Source organism: Delphinapterus leucas, chromosome 10 (assembly GCF_059928025.1).
Source record: "Delphinapterus leucas isolate spDelLeu-1000000601 "Yukka" chromosome 10, BTC_Dleu_Yukka2, whole genome shotgun sequence".
NCBI lineage: Eukaryota > Metazoa > Chordata > Mammalia > Artiodactyla > Monodontidae > Delphinapterus > Delphinapterus leucas.
Window position 1 is genome coordinate 49,051,751 of NC_143138.1, and position 15,697 is coordinate 49,067,447.

Below are 15,697 nucleotides of genomic sequence, written 5' to 3' on the forward strand. Positions count from 1 at the left end.
GTCTTCAAGAGACCAATTTCAGACCCAGGAACATGTACAGACTGAAAGTGAGGGGATGGAAAAAGATATTCCGTGCAAATGAAATCAAAAGAAAGCTGGAGTAGCAATTCTCATTTCAGACAAAATATACTTTAAAACAGAGACTATTACAAGAGACAAAGAAGGACACTACATAATGATCTAGGGATCAATCCAAGAAAAAGATATAACAGTTGTAAATATTTATGCACCCAGCATAGGAGCACCTCAGTACATAAGGCAGATTCTAATAGCAATAAAAGCGAAATCGACAGTAACACAATAATAGTAGGGGACTTTAACACCCCACTTTCACCAATGGACAGATCATCCAAAATGAAGATAAATAAGGAAACACAAGCTTTTCATGATACATTAAACAAGATGGACTTAATTGATATTTATAGGACACACCATCCAAAAACAACAGAATACACTTTATTCTCAAGTGCTCATGGAACATTCTCCAGGGTAGATCATATATTGGGTCACAGATTAAGCCTTGGTAAATTTAAGAAGATTGAAATCATATCAAGGATCTTTTCTGACCACAATGCTATGAGACTAGATAACAATTACAGGAAAAAATCTGTAAAAAATACAAACACATGGATGCTAAACAGTACACTACTTAATAACCAAGAGATCACTGAAAAAAATCAAAGAGGAAATCAAAAAATACCTAAAAACAAATGACAATGAATACACAATGACCCAAAACCTATGGGATGCAACAAAAGCAGTTCTAAGAGGGAAGTTTATAGCAATACAATCCTACCTTAAGAAACAAGAAATATCTCAAATAAACAACCTAACCTTACACCTAAAGCAATTAGAGAAATAAGAAGAAAAAAACCCCAAAGTTAGCAGAAGGAAAGAAATCATAAAGATCAGATCAGAAATAAATGAAAAAGAAATGAAGGAAATGACAGCAAGGATCAGTAAAACTAAAAACTGGTTGTTTGAGAAGATAAACAAAATTGATAAACCATTAGCCAGACTCATCAAGAAAAAAGGGAGAAGACTCAAACCAATAGAATTAGAAATGAAAAATGAGAAGTAACAACTGACACTGCAGAAATACAAAGGATCATGAGAGATTACTACAAGCAACTCTGTGCCAATAAAATGGACAACCTGGAAGAAATGGACAAATTTTTAGAAAAGCACAACCTTCCAAGACTGAACCAGGAAGAAATAGAAAATATGAACAGACCAATCATGACAGATTACTACAAGCAACTCAGTGCCAATAAAATGGAGAACCTGGACGAAATGGGCAAATTCTTAGAAAAGAACAACCTTCCAAGACTGAACCAGGAAGAAATAGAAAATATGAACAGACCAATCACAAGCACTGAAATTTGAAACTGTGATTAAAAATCCTCCAACAAACAAAAGCCCAGGACCAGATGGCTTCACAGGTGAATTCTATCAAACACTTAGAGAAGAGCTAACACCTATCCTTCTCAAACTCTTCCAAAATATAGCAGATGGAGGAGCACTCCCAAACTCATTCTTCGAGGCCACCATCACCCTGATACCAAAACCAGACAAAGATGTCACAAAAAAAGAAAACTACATGCCAATATCACTGATGAACATAGATGCAAAAATCCTCAACAAAATACTAGCAAACAGAATCCAGCAGCACATTAAAAGGATCATACAATATGATCAGGTGGGGTTTATCCCAGGAATGCAAGGATTCTTCAACATACACAAATCAATCTATGTGATACACCATACTAACAAATTGAAGGAGAAAAACCATATGATCATCTCAATAGATGCAGAGAAAGCTTTCGAAAAAATTCAGCACCCATTTATGATAAAAGCTCTCCAGAAAGTAGGCATAAAGGGGACTTACCTCAACCTAATAAAGGCCATATATGACAAACCCACAGCCAACATCATCCTCAGTGGTGAAAAACTGAAACCATTTCCACTAAGATCAGGAACAAGACAAGGTTGCTCACTTTCACCACTATTATTCAACACAGTTTTGGAAGTTTTAGCCGCAGCAATCAGAGATGAAAAAGAAATAAAAGGAATCCAAATCAGAAAAGAAGTAAAGCTGTCAGTGTTTGCAGATGATATGATAGTATACATAGAGAATCCTAAAGATGCTACCAGAAAACTACTAGAGCTAATCAGTGAATTTGATAAAGTAGCAGGATACAAAATTAACGCAGAGAAATCTCTGGCGTTCCTATACGCTAATGATGAAAAGTCTGAAAGTGAAATTAAGAAAACACTCCCATTTACCATTGCAACAAAAATAATAAAATACCTAGGAATAAACCTACCTAAGGAGACAAAAGACCTGTATGCAGAAAATTATAAGACACTGATGAAAGAAATTAAAGATGATACAAATAGATGGAGAGATATACCATGTTCTTGGATTGGAAGAATCAACATTGTGAAAATGACTATACTACCCAAAGCAATCTACAGATTCAATACAATCCCTGTCAAACTACCACTGGCATTTTTCACAGAACTAGAACAAAATATTTCACAATTTGTATGGAAACACAAAAGACCCTGAATAGCCCAAGCCATCTTGCGAAAGAAAAGTGGAGCTGGAGGAATCAGGCTCCCTGCCTTCAGACTATACTACAAAGCTACAGTAATCAAGACTGTATGGTACCGGCACAAAAACAGAAATATACATAAATAGAACAGGATAGAAAGCTCAGAGATAAACCCACGCACATATGGTCACCTTATCTTTGATAAAGGAGGCAAGAATATACAGTGGAGAAAAGACAGCCTCTTCAATAAGTGGTGCTGGGAAAACTGGACAGCTACATGTAAAAGAATGAAAATAGAACAGTCCCTAACACCATATACAAAAATAAACTCAAAATGGATTAAAGACCTAAATGTGAGGCCAGACACTATCAAACTCTTAGAGGAAGACATAGGCAGAACACTATTTTTGACCCAGCTCCTAGAGAAATGGAAATAAAAACAGACATAAACAAGTGGAACCTAATGAAACTTCAAAGCTTTTGCACAGCAAAGGCAACCATAAACAAGACGAAAAGACAACCCTCAGAATGGGAGAAAATATTTGCAAATGAAGCAAGTGACAGAGGATTAATCTCCAAAATTTACAAGCAGCTCATGCAGCTCAATAGCAAAAAAACAAACAATGCAATACAAAAATGGGTAGAAGATTTAAATAGATAGTTCTCCAAAGAATATATAGATTACCAACAAACACATGAAACAATGCTGAACGTCATTAATCACTAGAGAAATGCAAATCAAAACTACAATGCAATATCACCTCACATCTGTTAGTATGGGCATCATCAAAAAACCTAGAAACAATAAATGCTGGAGAGGGTGTGGAAATAAGGGAACCCTTTTGCACTGTTGGTGGGAATGTAAAGTGATAGAGCCACTATGGAGAACATTATGGAGGTTCCTTAAAAAACTAAAAGTAGAACTACCATATGACCCAGGAATCCCACTACTGGGCATATACCCTGAGCAAACCATAATTCAAAAAGAGTCATGTACCACAGTGTTCATTGCAGCTCTATTTACAATAGTCAGGACATGGAAGCAACCTAAGTGTCCTGGTGACAGATGAATGGATACAGAAGATGTGGCACATATATACAATGGAATATTACTTAGCCATAAAAAGAAATGAAACTGAGTTATTTGTAGTGAGGTGGATGGACCTAGAGTCTGTCATACAGAGTGAAGTAAGTCAGAAAGAGAAAAACACATACCATGTGCTAAACACATATATATGGAATCTAAAAAAAAAAGGTCATGAAGAACCCACGGGCAAGGCGGGAATAAAAGATGCAGACCTACTAGAGAATGGACTTGAGGTCATGGGGAGGGAGAAGGGTAAGCTGGGACAAAGAGAGTGGGAGTGTATATATGGACATATATACACTACCAAATGTAAAATAGATAGCTAGTGGGTAGCAGTCACATAGCACAGGGAGATCAGCTTGGTGCTTTGTGACCAGGTAGAAAGGTGGGATAGGGAGGGTGGGAGGGAGACGCAAGAGGGAGAGGAGATATGGGGATATATGTATATGTATAACTGATTCACTTTGTTATAAAACAGAAACTAACACACCATTGTGAAGCAATTATACTCCAATAAAAATGTTAAAAAAAAAACTGTCTACAAATTGAGTTAAAATTTTGTTCTAGTTAGTGAGTATGTATTATAGAGTATATATACAAGCATGAGAGTTGGTCCTCTAAAAATCTTATTTGTATTAAAAAACACACATATATGACTTATCAAGTTATTACATTATTATTGTAATCCTGTATATCGTCCAGGGAAATTCTCAGCTCATTCTGTTAACTCTGGTCATATATGTATATTAGACTTGTATATGCCCAGTTTCTGAGTTTCACTAAAAAGAGGCTGAGTCCAATATACCATTGTTGAGTTTTATAGGTTAGTTAGTGTCCTTGGTGGGTAATATTCTTTTCACATTGATACAATGACTCTTTCTTTTGCTATGTCAGTATTTTGAGTGGGCCTATTTGAATATAAACACTTCTGCCTCACAATGCAGAGTCAGTTTAGATGGGCAGCCAGCAAACCTCTTCATGTTTTTGACCTTGAAGGAACGTTGGTTTTCCTATACATAGTGGTTTATACTGGGTAATTTATAGGGTTAATTGTTACTGAGATTGGATTCTTCACCTTTTTCCCTACACATTTTAACGTGCAATTTAATGAATGTAAAGTTATGCAAAGCATTCATATTAAATAGACTTGTTAAGTATGTCTTTCCTATCTGCTACATGGTTCCTACTGAGAGTGTTAATATTCAAATATTCATTTATGATGGGGGTTATTCGGGAATATGCCTAATAAAAATATACCATATTCTTCACCTTCAAATTATCACTGTTAAAGACTACGTTCCGTAATGATATTTTTCAGTAGTAGATGGAATATCTCAGTTTTCTTCTATTTCCCTTTCGTTTTAAAGGAAAAGTTCCAAGGTCATGGCATCTATAAACTGGTTAGGAACTGACGTATACTATGGAGTAAAAATTGAAGCTGAGTTGCCCTCTAGGGGTTCAGTTTTAACACAACACATTTTGAAATAAGTAATGAGATCTTTGGGGGAGGGGTCCGTTTGCTGAATGGGGAGTCTGTTCATTTTCTGTGTCCTGTGACTAGTCAGAGTAAGCTGACTTCGCTAGTTAAAATGAGAATGTTCCCGTTTTGTAACCTAGAGGCAGTTTAATCAAACATCCTTTTTGGGATTTTTTGGTTTGCTTTTAAAGTCAGAGCATGTGTGCCAGACTAATCCAGCCATCAACGTACTTTCAAGAATTATTTGGTGATTGATCCACGAATTCTTTTCTGATACTCCTTTGCCTCCTCAGTGTCACCTCTTAAGCACTTTTAGGTCAGCTGCCTTCCCTCTTCTGCCCAGACCCAGTGCAGACCCTAGTGAAGTGGTTTAATTGTGAATCTTAATTCTCTCAGGATGTGATAATGAGATTTGAGTGGCATCTTTGTGGACTGGGTCTCCAGCCTAAATGGTGCCCAGCTTTATATTGCTTGAGGTCCAGTTCTCTTTGGACTGTCTCTGGCACAAAGTGCTCTACTGTGTAATTGTAGAGTTAGGCTCTTTACTGTTTAGAAAGAGGGAGCAATTTTTTTTCCCGTTATTGAAAGTGTTAACTGAACTTGGACTTGAGTAAATGGTAAATATGGAGTTTATTTTGTGTGTAGATATTTAAATGTTCTGTATATTTCAGCACATTTGTATATCAAATATAAAAATTCACATGGTTATTGATATATTTTTAAATTGTTAGTGTGTATTTGTGTGTGTGTGTGTGTGTGTGCACATGTATGTTTTAATAATGCTCTTTGATTCCCTTTGGGAAGGGTGCTATAAAACTTTACTTCTTTAAATATATATTTTTCACCTCTGTAGTTATATTGAGATTTTCCATTCTTTTTCTCATGGTTATGGAAAAACCTTGATTACTAACTGTCAGAACCTATATTTTATTAATTTGTAATTATTTTTAAAGTTTGGGTTTTATCTGTTAATTATTTTAATACCTGAAAACTCATTGGATTTTGATATATATTAAAATATTAAATTGGCTGTGGTGTAGATTTGTGCTGTCCAGTTTAGTAGTCACTAGTCACAGGAGCTACTTCATTTTTCTTAGTGACACTACCCACACTTCACATGCTCACTAGCCACGTGTGGACTGTGGCTGCCATACTGTATAATCCAGACGCTAATCATCACCACCACTGCAGAAAGTTTTATGGGACAACAGCGGTATAGATATATGAATCATCTTCTTCAGTGTATTTTTTAAAACATCTTAATATTGGTAGTTCCCTGTGTAAAATGAACTGAAACGTATAAACATTATATGCCTTTATATTTTCTTCTCTTTAATCAAAAGAATATTTTGGAAATAACTAATTGAAACGGATCACACATGAAATACTTTTACCTTTCTATTTATCTTAAAGATCAGCCTTTATTACAAGCTAAGTGATATCAAATGCTGTAATAAAAATTATGTATTTTTGAAATATGTAAATATATCTACTTTATCTCCATCTTGTGGTAGAAATATATGGAAATCCTGTTCTTAAGAATATAGTTAAACTGTATACATCTTTACACTGACTTACCCTGCTCTTTCTCATTACTGTAAATGAATTAAGTGTTTATTAACAAAGTTTTAGGTCTTATTCAAGGAGCCAGTTAAAAATAATTTCAGATTTTATAATTACTATTAAGGGGGAAATCCGGAACTACAGCTGCCATTCGAATATGTTGGAATATTAAAACAAAGAATACAAACATTTTAGTCATGGTTGAGAGAAAAACAAATACGAGAGCTTTAGCTGCTTATGTGCAGATGTAGTTTTTTTGTTGTTAAAGAGGATTATGGTAAATATGTTTCTGTGATAAATCTATGAAGTTCCATGAATTGTTTCTTACTGCCACATAGTTTTTTAAAAAATACTTTTGATTTTTAAAGTTTCTAGTTTTTGAATGTACTCAGCGGTTTTGTGGATAATTATCATTGTAAAATTATTTTTGGAAGTAAATTTTAAAATGAGCATTAAAACAATTTGTAAACTATAGCATTCCATATAAATGCATAAAATTATCTTTTTAAATCCTAGTATGAAATACCAAAGGTTTAAGAACATACTTTTTTTTTTGCGGTACGCGGGCCTCTCACTGTTGTGGCCTCTCCCGTTGCGGAGCACAGGCTCCGGACACGCAGGCTCAGCGGCCATGGCTCACGGGCCCAGCTGCTCCGCGGCATGTGGAATCTTCCCGGACCCGGGCACGAACCTGTGTCCCTGCATCGGCAGGCGGACTCTCAACCACTGCGCCACCAGGGAAGCCCTAAGAACATACTTTAAAATCAGATTTATTTGAATCAGATTTATTTAAAATATTTTAAATTAAATAATTAAAAATATTTCTAAAACAATTTTTTAACAGATTATATTTAACCTAATATTCTTAATTTTTATATTCTTTTAGCTTGTGTTTTTTTTTTAGTTAACTAATATAATTTACAAAGCAACATTAATTTAGAGTTAAGTTTTTATATGGGAAAGTATGAATGCTCTAGGAATTCTGAAAGAAAATTTTAGTTAAATTCCAAGAATTTAGGAAGAATTTTATGCAACAAATAGACTTTGAAGCTAGGTTAGATTTAGATAGCTTTTTTTTTTTTCTTTCTAAACTCCGTTTGTTTATCTTATTAACTATTAGGGAAGAAATAGCCTATAAACGGGTAACATCTAAATAACCTATTTAGAAGGTGTCCCGAATAGGAGTTAAAACATGAGAGCTGAATACAATGTAGCATTTTTTGGGACAGTGACCAGAGATTAGCCTAATTATAAGACTAGCTTAGGACCCTGTTTTGGTGCTCCTTGAAAGCCTAGCAAAAAAGTCTAGACCTAATATAATAGAAAACAGGGATTTCCATGTAGCAAAGCTTTTTATTTAGGGAAACTCTGCGATATTAGAAACTTAGCATTAGATGGAGCTTTTGAGGTTAACTAGTCCCAGTTCAGGAATCTTTCCAACAATATATGAGACTTTCCGTTTTCAATAGCTCTGCCCCAATTCAGACTTTTATTATTTACCTCCTCCTGGCATCTGATTGTTAGTTTTTTAGAAAACATCATTCTTTTAATAAAAATTATAAATTCTCAATTTATGTAATGTAAGGAATATCGAAAGTATGAAACCCCCTCCACAAAATTACCCTAAATGTCAACATTCACAAATACAGGTATCTCTCTGTGAACGTATATGGAAGGGAAAACATAAAATACATGATTTTTAAAAGTTGAATTTAGCAAAACTAAACTGAAAGATTTGCTGAAGTTCAGGTAAAATTTTCTGGATTAAAAAATGTATTCCAAATTTGCCTCAGATCTTAAGAAAAGATTATATAAAAACCATTCATAAACTTGAGTCATTGTGTTTTTTAAATTTCATATTCTAATTATGAACAGTATTGAAAATATTATTATACTCCCTCCACATCCTGACTTTTAGGGTCCCAGTTTTTGTAAGTTGTATTTTTACATAGTCTCAATTTATAATACTTCTTTTCTATAACTATGAATTCATTGCTCACCACATCTTCTCCTAGTTGTATTTCTTTGTTTTGATCCATTGCTTGATGGGCTGGATTTCATTGTCACATAGTTTATTTAAGAAGAATCTTTGGGGTCTAGAATCCTTACTATCATGTTTGGAAATGACTGCTTGTTGCCTTATATGTGTGTGACATGTAGGGTGGGTGTAAAATTGTCGGGTCATGTTTTTCCCCTCAGAACTTTGCACATGTTGCATTCATGTTTTATGACATTGGATGTTGCTCTGGGAAGTCAGAGGCCAGCCTGACTTTGGTCCCCGCTCCACCTTGCAGCCATCTTGCCATAGATGATTTGACTTTTTGTGTTTGGATAGTAGAAAAATTCTTTCTTTACCCCTGAGTTTGGCATCTCGGGTGTTTATTGCTCTGTATCAGTTCTTTCTGGAATATACTGTGTCCTTCTGCTTTGTAGATTCAATTCTTCATGTCAGAACTTTTCTTAAATTGTCATTTAAAATATCTTTTTTTCTTTTCCTTTTTTGAATTCTCTGCCTCTAAGATGCCAGTCATCCTTTGACATGAACTTTGACATGGGATTAACACTTGATGTTATTTGCTGCATCACAAATTACACCAAACTCAGTGGCCTCAAACAGCACACATTTGTCATCTCTCAGTTTCTGTGGGTCAGGACTCAAACAGGGCGTGGGTGCCAGGAGGCTGGGGTCTTTCCAGGCCACCTTAGAAGCTGCCTACAGTAATTGCCTACCACACCTTGGTTTTCTCTACCTTTACATGACGTTTTTAAATTTTCCTCTGTATTTATGGTGATTATCCTAAGTCATTCTTGTAAAATCTCTCACTTGAATTTTAGTTGTGTCTACTCTATTCCCTATTATTTATTACCACTATTATGGGTTTGTTTTGGTCTTCAGTCTATATTTTTATCTCTTCTTTCATCTCACTCTGTTTTATCAGCCATTCCTTGAAGTCTAGCTTTCTTGAATTTATGTTTTATGAAGTTCCTATGTAGTGTGACATCTGAGATGAATCTTCTTTTCCTTAGGGTGTGTTTGCAGAGTTGCCCTGCTGTTTCTCTGAAAAGTTGTGGGCTAATTCTCTCTAACACTCCTGCCACCTTTTTCTGATGTTTCTCGTCCCTAGTGGGAGCCTGGAGGGAAGGGAGAAGGAGCTCGCAGGCCAGTGCAGTGTTTCTGTTAAATAGCCCTTGGGGCTGTGTCCTCTTTCCTATGGGGTTGCCTCTGGGTGCCCATCTCTGTTAACTGGGGAGCCTGGGGAATGGCAGCCCTGGGGGCTCTTCTTCCCCTGCTGGGTCCTCTGAGGGGCTGAAGGCTTTTATTCTAGAATTTTTGTTTTGTTTTTTTCCTTTTCTCTAGGATTCCCGTTTATGCCCTTAGTCTGCTTCTCTCAAGGATGAGGGGTGCTAGTAGTGTGAATTCTCAGGACTTTATTAGTTCATTTTCTCTTCCCAGTGTGTTCTGGGGGTAAAGTGGGGGTGGAAGCTGGGCTGAGCCTTGCCAGAATCTTTTCTTTCTTTCTCAGCTGTTCCTTTTTAAATTATGGTATAAGACCATAGCTATACCTTTGTACTTTATTGTGGAAGCTAGCCAATGTTTCCTTTTTTAAAACAACTTTTGTTTACTTTTTTTGAGGAAGGGTTTATGAGCTTGAAATATCCTGCAATTTGTAGCCAGAACTATCCCCAGTATCTGTTGCCTGAATTGTTTTCTTAGTGTATAGACTAGATTTCTCTATCTAGAAAATTTCCTTTCCTTCCCCAACTTTACCCTAACTAAGTATTGCTGCTGGGTAGAGCTTGCTGAAGGGTACTGTTTGGTCCATGTCATTCTCCACTGCCTGTAGGGTCCAGTCTAAACTCTTACATTTAAGGTCTTCCAGGATGTTACTTAAGCCTGCTCTACTAGTCACAGTCTTGCTTTTTTTCTTGAGCTTCGGCTCTGGCTAAATTTAAGTATTTCCAGTTTCCCATACATACCCTGGGTCGGTTTCCAAGACGTGGCCAGTCCATAACATGGCCTGTGTACCCCTGCGGTTTTTAGACCTCCCAGTCTTCTGATCCCTTTCTCTAGGAACACGCTCATTTGTCCAGATCCATCTCAATGTGTGGTCCCCAGAGAAGAGCACAGATAGGCTGTGAGCTGCCACTGCGATTGTGACACTGATTTTAATACGAGTGGTCCAGGTGTCCTGTTGTTTTTCATATCATGGGATCACATTGACTTTATCTGTCATTCTCTTCTAAAATTTGAATGTTGTTTTAAAATGTAAATGCAGGAATTTGTATTTATTCCTGAGAAATGTCACCTTTTTCTTTTTTTTTTACAAGATTTCTGTAACTGTAGATTGATTATTTATTTATGGCTGTGTTGGGTCTTCGTTTCTGTGCGAGGGCTTTCTCTAGTTGCGGCAAGTAGGGGCCACTCTTCATCGCGGTGTGCGGGCCTCTCACTATGGCAGCCTCTCTTGTTGCAGAGCACAGGCTCCAGATGCGCAGGCTCAGTAGTTGTGGCTCACGGGCCTAGTTGCTCCGCGGCATGTGGGATCTTCCCAGACCAGGGCTCGAACCCGTGTCCCCTGCATTGGCAGGCAGATTCTCAACCACTGTGCCGCCAGGGAAGCCCAGAAATTTCACCTTTAATCAGAGGAGACATTAGCAGGAACTGGTGATTGAAGAGGCCCCTGAAGAGAGGTCTGATGACACTTAACAAAAGTTTGGTTTCAGATGATTCTCCAGAAGCAGTGGACTTGGACGCCTTAGGTCTGAGGTAGATGGTTGTGACATATCCAGCAAGATACCCAGCTTTTAGCAGAAATTTGCTTTAGTCTTAGGTTTCTAATGTAAGGCATTACAGTAAGGTTTTAAAGCAAAACATACACCTTTTCAAAGTATTCTTTTTCTTAACTCAAAACCTTGTTTTGAGTCCTGCAAAATCTGTGTTCATTTTTTCCCTAAGACCTTTTATATTTTGTACATATGATTAAATTGAACTGTGTGGATTTCAACTAAGGGAAGAGAATTTTTTTTAAGAACTCATTTTGATTGGGTAAAATAATTCTACGTATTTATAAGCTGAAATAAAATATTGTCCACATCTTAAAAAATAATTGGGTAAAATAAATGTAAAGTTAGTAATTTTTTTTTTTTAAAAAGTCTTTACGGGCTTCCCTGGTGGCGCAGTGGTTGAGAGTCCGCCTGCTGATGCAGGGGACACGGGTTCATGCCCCGGTCCGGGAAGATCCCACATGCCGCGGAGCGGCTGGGCCCGTGAGCCATGGCCGCTGAGCCTGCGCGTCCGGAGCCTGTGCTCCGCAACGGGAGAGGCCACAACAGTGAGAGGCCCACATACCGGAAAAAAAAAAAAAGGCCTTTACAATAGTAATGCCCAGTTATGTAGAAAGGGCTGCCCCAGGATCTTCTGTTTACCATAGCACGATGTATGTCCATTAGTGATTCTGCCAGTGCCGGCTGTGGGGCAATGACGTAAATGAATTCCATCAAAAAAATTATAGATAGAACGAGCATTACAGTTTTGAGAGCCTTACTCGAGTGTTATGATTGCAAAAAGAGACATGCTTGTTTCCCACTGATATACAAAAATTTCTGTAATTGCTTTATTTTCTTACTGAACAGCTTTCTAGTGTTGCACATATGGAGTTATATAGCAAAATTGGGAGAAAGTATTTTCTTTCTTTTTTTTTTTTAGCATTAAAAAAAATATTTGCTTGTTTGTTTGGCCGTGCCGGGTTTTAGTTGTGGCATGCGGGATCTTATAGTTGCGGCATGCTGGATCTTTAGTTGTGGCATGCAGAATCTTTAGTTGTGGCACGCAGACTCTTAGGTGTGGCATGTGGGATCTAGTTCCCTGACCAGGGATCAGGCCCAGGCCCCCTGCATTGGGAGTGCAGAGTCTTAGCCACTGGACCACCAGGGAAGTCCCAGTATTTTCTTTTTCTTATATGAAATAAATTTCTTCCATCTACAATATATGACAAGCAAACTTTTATTAACCATTTCAGATGTCAGATGGATTTAGAGTTTTTCACAGGCTTTTGCAGAGTAAGTAAGATAAAGAACTTGTATGGCTGCATGGACAGTAGTGAATAGCAGAAGTTAACTACTAAACTGCTTGTGTTTCATAAATAAAAAGAAAGAAAACTCTGTATTTACAAGTTAAAAACTCATTTTAACCTGACATCCTTTCATCTTATTTTTCCCATCTTCTCTTCAGGAAATCTGTCTGTGTTCATTGACTTACACAAAATAGAGGACTTAAGTTCTTAGTGGATGCTAGTAGGGTAACGTCTAGATTTATCATTCCAAAACATCAGCCAGTACTCACATTCCGTGTTATTCAGGGCACTAGTTATATTAGAAGTCAGGCTTGGGTTAATTAGCCAAACTTATTTCTTCGTTGTTTTGTTACCGTGGTAGAAGTTGCAGAGATGTTTACTGTATGTTACTGATTTTTTAGAAAAACAAAGATAAAGAATCTAACTCTGGAAGGCATAGAGAATGCCGTTTTCACACTTTGCTGCCCTAGAAATACTGTTACTGAATGTTTCTTCAATAGATGTGTTTTAATCTGAGCTCAGTTTGCTTTAAGATTTTAAATCAGTTTTTATGTATTTCTTTTGTCTTGAGTCTTTACTTTCATTTTTGTGGCATCTTAAAATTAAGCCCTGCCTGATTTCCACAAGAGCCATGTAGTTGGCATTAGCAGCTATGCCTTCTCTTTGGTGGTTGGTGGAGGGGGCACCTGCCTTGTGTTTAGGAATCCAGTTCTGGAAATTTAGTCTTATCTACAGTTATTCTTTCCTCATGTCCATTTTCCTTATAAATATTCTTTGAGCTCTCATGTGTGGAATTAGAAACTACAGTATTTGTATTATGCTATCATTGGGTATACAAATGTTATTGATTCCTTTACTCGCTTTAAGTTTTCCCCCCGAAATTGTCAGAGGGTCCTACTTCAACGATCCTACATAAAATGGATCCTCTCTCTCCTTTTCTTCCTATAACTTTGTCTACATTCTAGCCTGCTGTACAATATTGTATTTCTTGCCTGTCTTGTTCTTTTGAGTAAGCTTCACAAGGACAGAGAGTCTGGTTTGTTATACTCATTTATTCCAAGTACCTAGAATAGGTACATATAGAAATGGTAAATATTTAACAAAAGAATGAAGTCAGAATATGTTGTCTGAGTTCTTTTTCTACTGTTGTAGAAGATAAGAATTAGCGTGGGCTAGGCCAGTGGCTTTCAAAATATTTTTTCACCCGGCTGATGGTAAGAAATACATTTTAAAGTACAACCCAGTGTATACAGACATATGCACTTTTGTGTTTATGTATGTGTTTATATAGATGAAATGCACGGTGTACATTATTTCCTCTTCTCTTTCATTTTTAAAAACAAATGTTGTTTGCAATCTGCTAAATTTTCATGATCCACTAAAGGGGTACAGACTTCAGTTTGCGTTAGGCAATAGATAAACCTAAAAAATTTTCATGTAAGTAGAACCTGGTTTTCCTTTGTCTTTCGTGACTGTTTGGAAGTGTTTTTTTTTCATTTCAAATTGGTCCTTAAGAGTATTTTTCATGTTTCTATATTACTGCTGTTTTGAGAAACTGATTCTTAAAAAACCATGGATAAATTATTTAGTAAAAATGAACTTAATTTGTAATATATTCAGTTCCTCTAAAGTGTGTTTTTTTTTTACGTTTGGGTTCATTTCTTTTTGAAGGAGGAAGAGTTCCTTCCCCATAAACGGAGCCAGTAGTTCAGAGACAGAAATGAAACTGCAGTGGAGTGAAAAGCAACGATAGATTCATTTTGAGATCTGAATAGAATCCAGGACCAAGTGGGTTAGGAGCAGACTGTTAGAAATCTAAATTCCTATCTCCCCCAGCTGTCCCAAGACTCAACAGGCCAGGAATAATGCATATATTCAGTTAACTAGAATGTGACAGATATGCCCCATGAAAAATGTAATGGGGAGACTCCTTAAATGGTTGGTCGATTACCATTGTAACCATGTAATATTTTACACTAAAACCAGAAGACCCAGGAAATAACTCTTTCTGTTTGACATTAAAAAATATGATGATTCTCTAGTTTTAAAGTTTGTACATTTTGCCAAAGCTCTTTTTAGCTTAATGTCAGCAAAGCAGCTGCTGTTTGAATTTACTTTGCAAAACACTGAATTATTCATTTCCATAAACAAAACTTCCTTAGTAACTATTTAGCATTAATTTATTTCTCTTTATTTCAATCAACCCTGTTGACATTCTATTTTACAATTAAAAATATTCTTTGTGGAATTTAACGAATAAAACTCTGTGACAGCCACTTTCTCTACTTTATTCTGTTCTTATGACAGAAAATTACCAAATCCTTTATTTTTATACTTTGAATATTTTATATTTTAATTTAATTTTTACTGTTTATTATTTTAATGAAAGTTACTAATAAGATATAGACCAAAAGGAAACGTTTTATTTAGCAGTATCTTATGTAAAGTAGCTTCTTAAGACCAAGCCCCATGTATTTGACCTGTTAGATTTCGCCATAATGCATGAATATAATGAACAGCTATTATATTGGATTCTGACAATGTAAAATTATTAGAAATATTTAAAATAATTATTCATTTCATCATTTGTACTCACAGACTGTTTAATAGACGATTTAGTAGGAGAAGAAAGGTAAAGATTGTAGTTTTGCATTTCTTGGGACTCTTCCATCCATCTTTGCAAACATAGGGACAGCCCTTTAAATTTCCTGCTTCCTCTCTGCAGTCGTAGTGAGGGCTCCCCCTGCCCCCCGCCCTTCAGACTCTTATTATAGTCAGTGCACTTGCCCTCCTGGGCAGTCACCACTGCCGTGTGATGTTTGTTGTATTTTTCCATAATTGCTGTTTAGTTTTACATGTCATTGCTCTGCTGCTCCATTGGAAACTTCTGGAGGACAGCAAACAAACTACTTGTTAGCTTACTAAATGTCTGGTAATA

At 36.5% G+C, this 15,697-nt stretch overlaps 1 protein-coding gene across 17 annotated transcripts in view; it reads left to right on the forward strand.

Annotated features, from left to right (window-relative positions):
* CMC1 (C-X9-C motif containing 1) overlaps positions 1-15,697 on the forward strand; it is a 76,234-nt gene that overhangs the window by 39,490 nt on the left and 21,047 nt on the right. Inside the window, exon 1 of one of the 17 annotated variants that reach the window (XM_089918968.1) lies at positions 12,761-12,785. The exons of the other annotated variants lie outside the window; for them this stretch is intronic. Coding sequence (XP_089775094.1) covers positions 12,776-12,785 — 10 coding nt within the window. The 5' untranslated portion in view covers positions 12,761-12,775. Of the gene's footprint in view, positions 1-12,760; positions 12,786-15,697 lie in introns of those variants that run through there. 17 annotated transcript variants of the gene reach the window in all.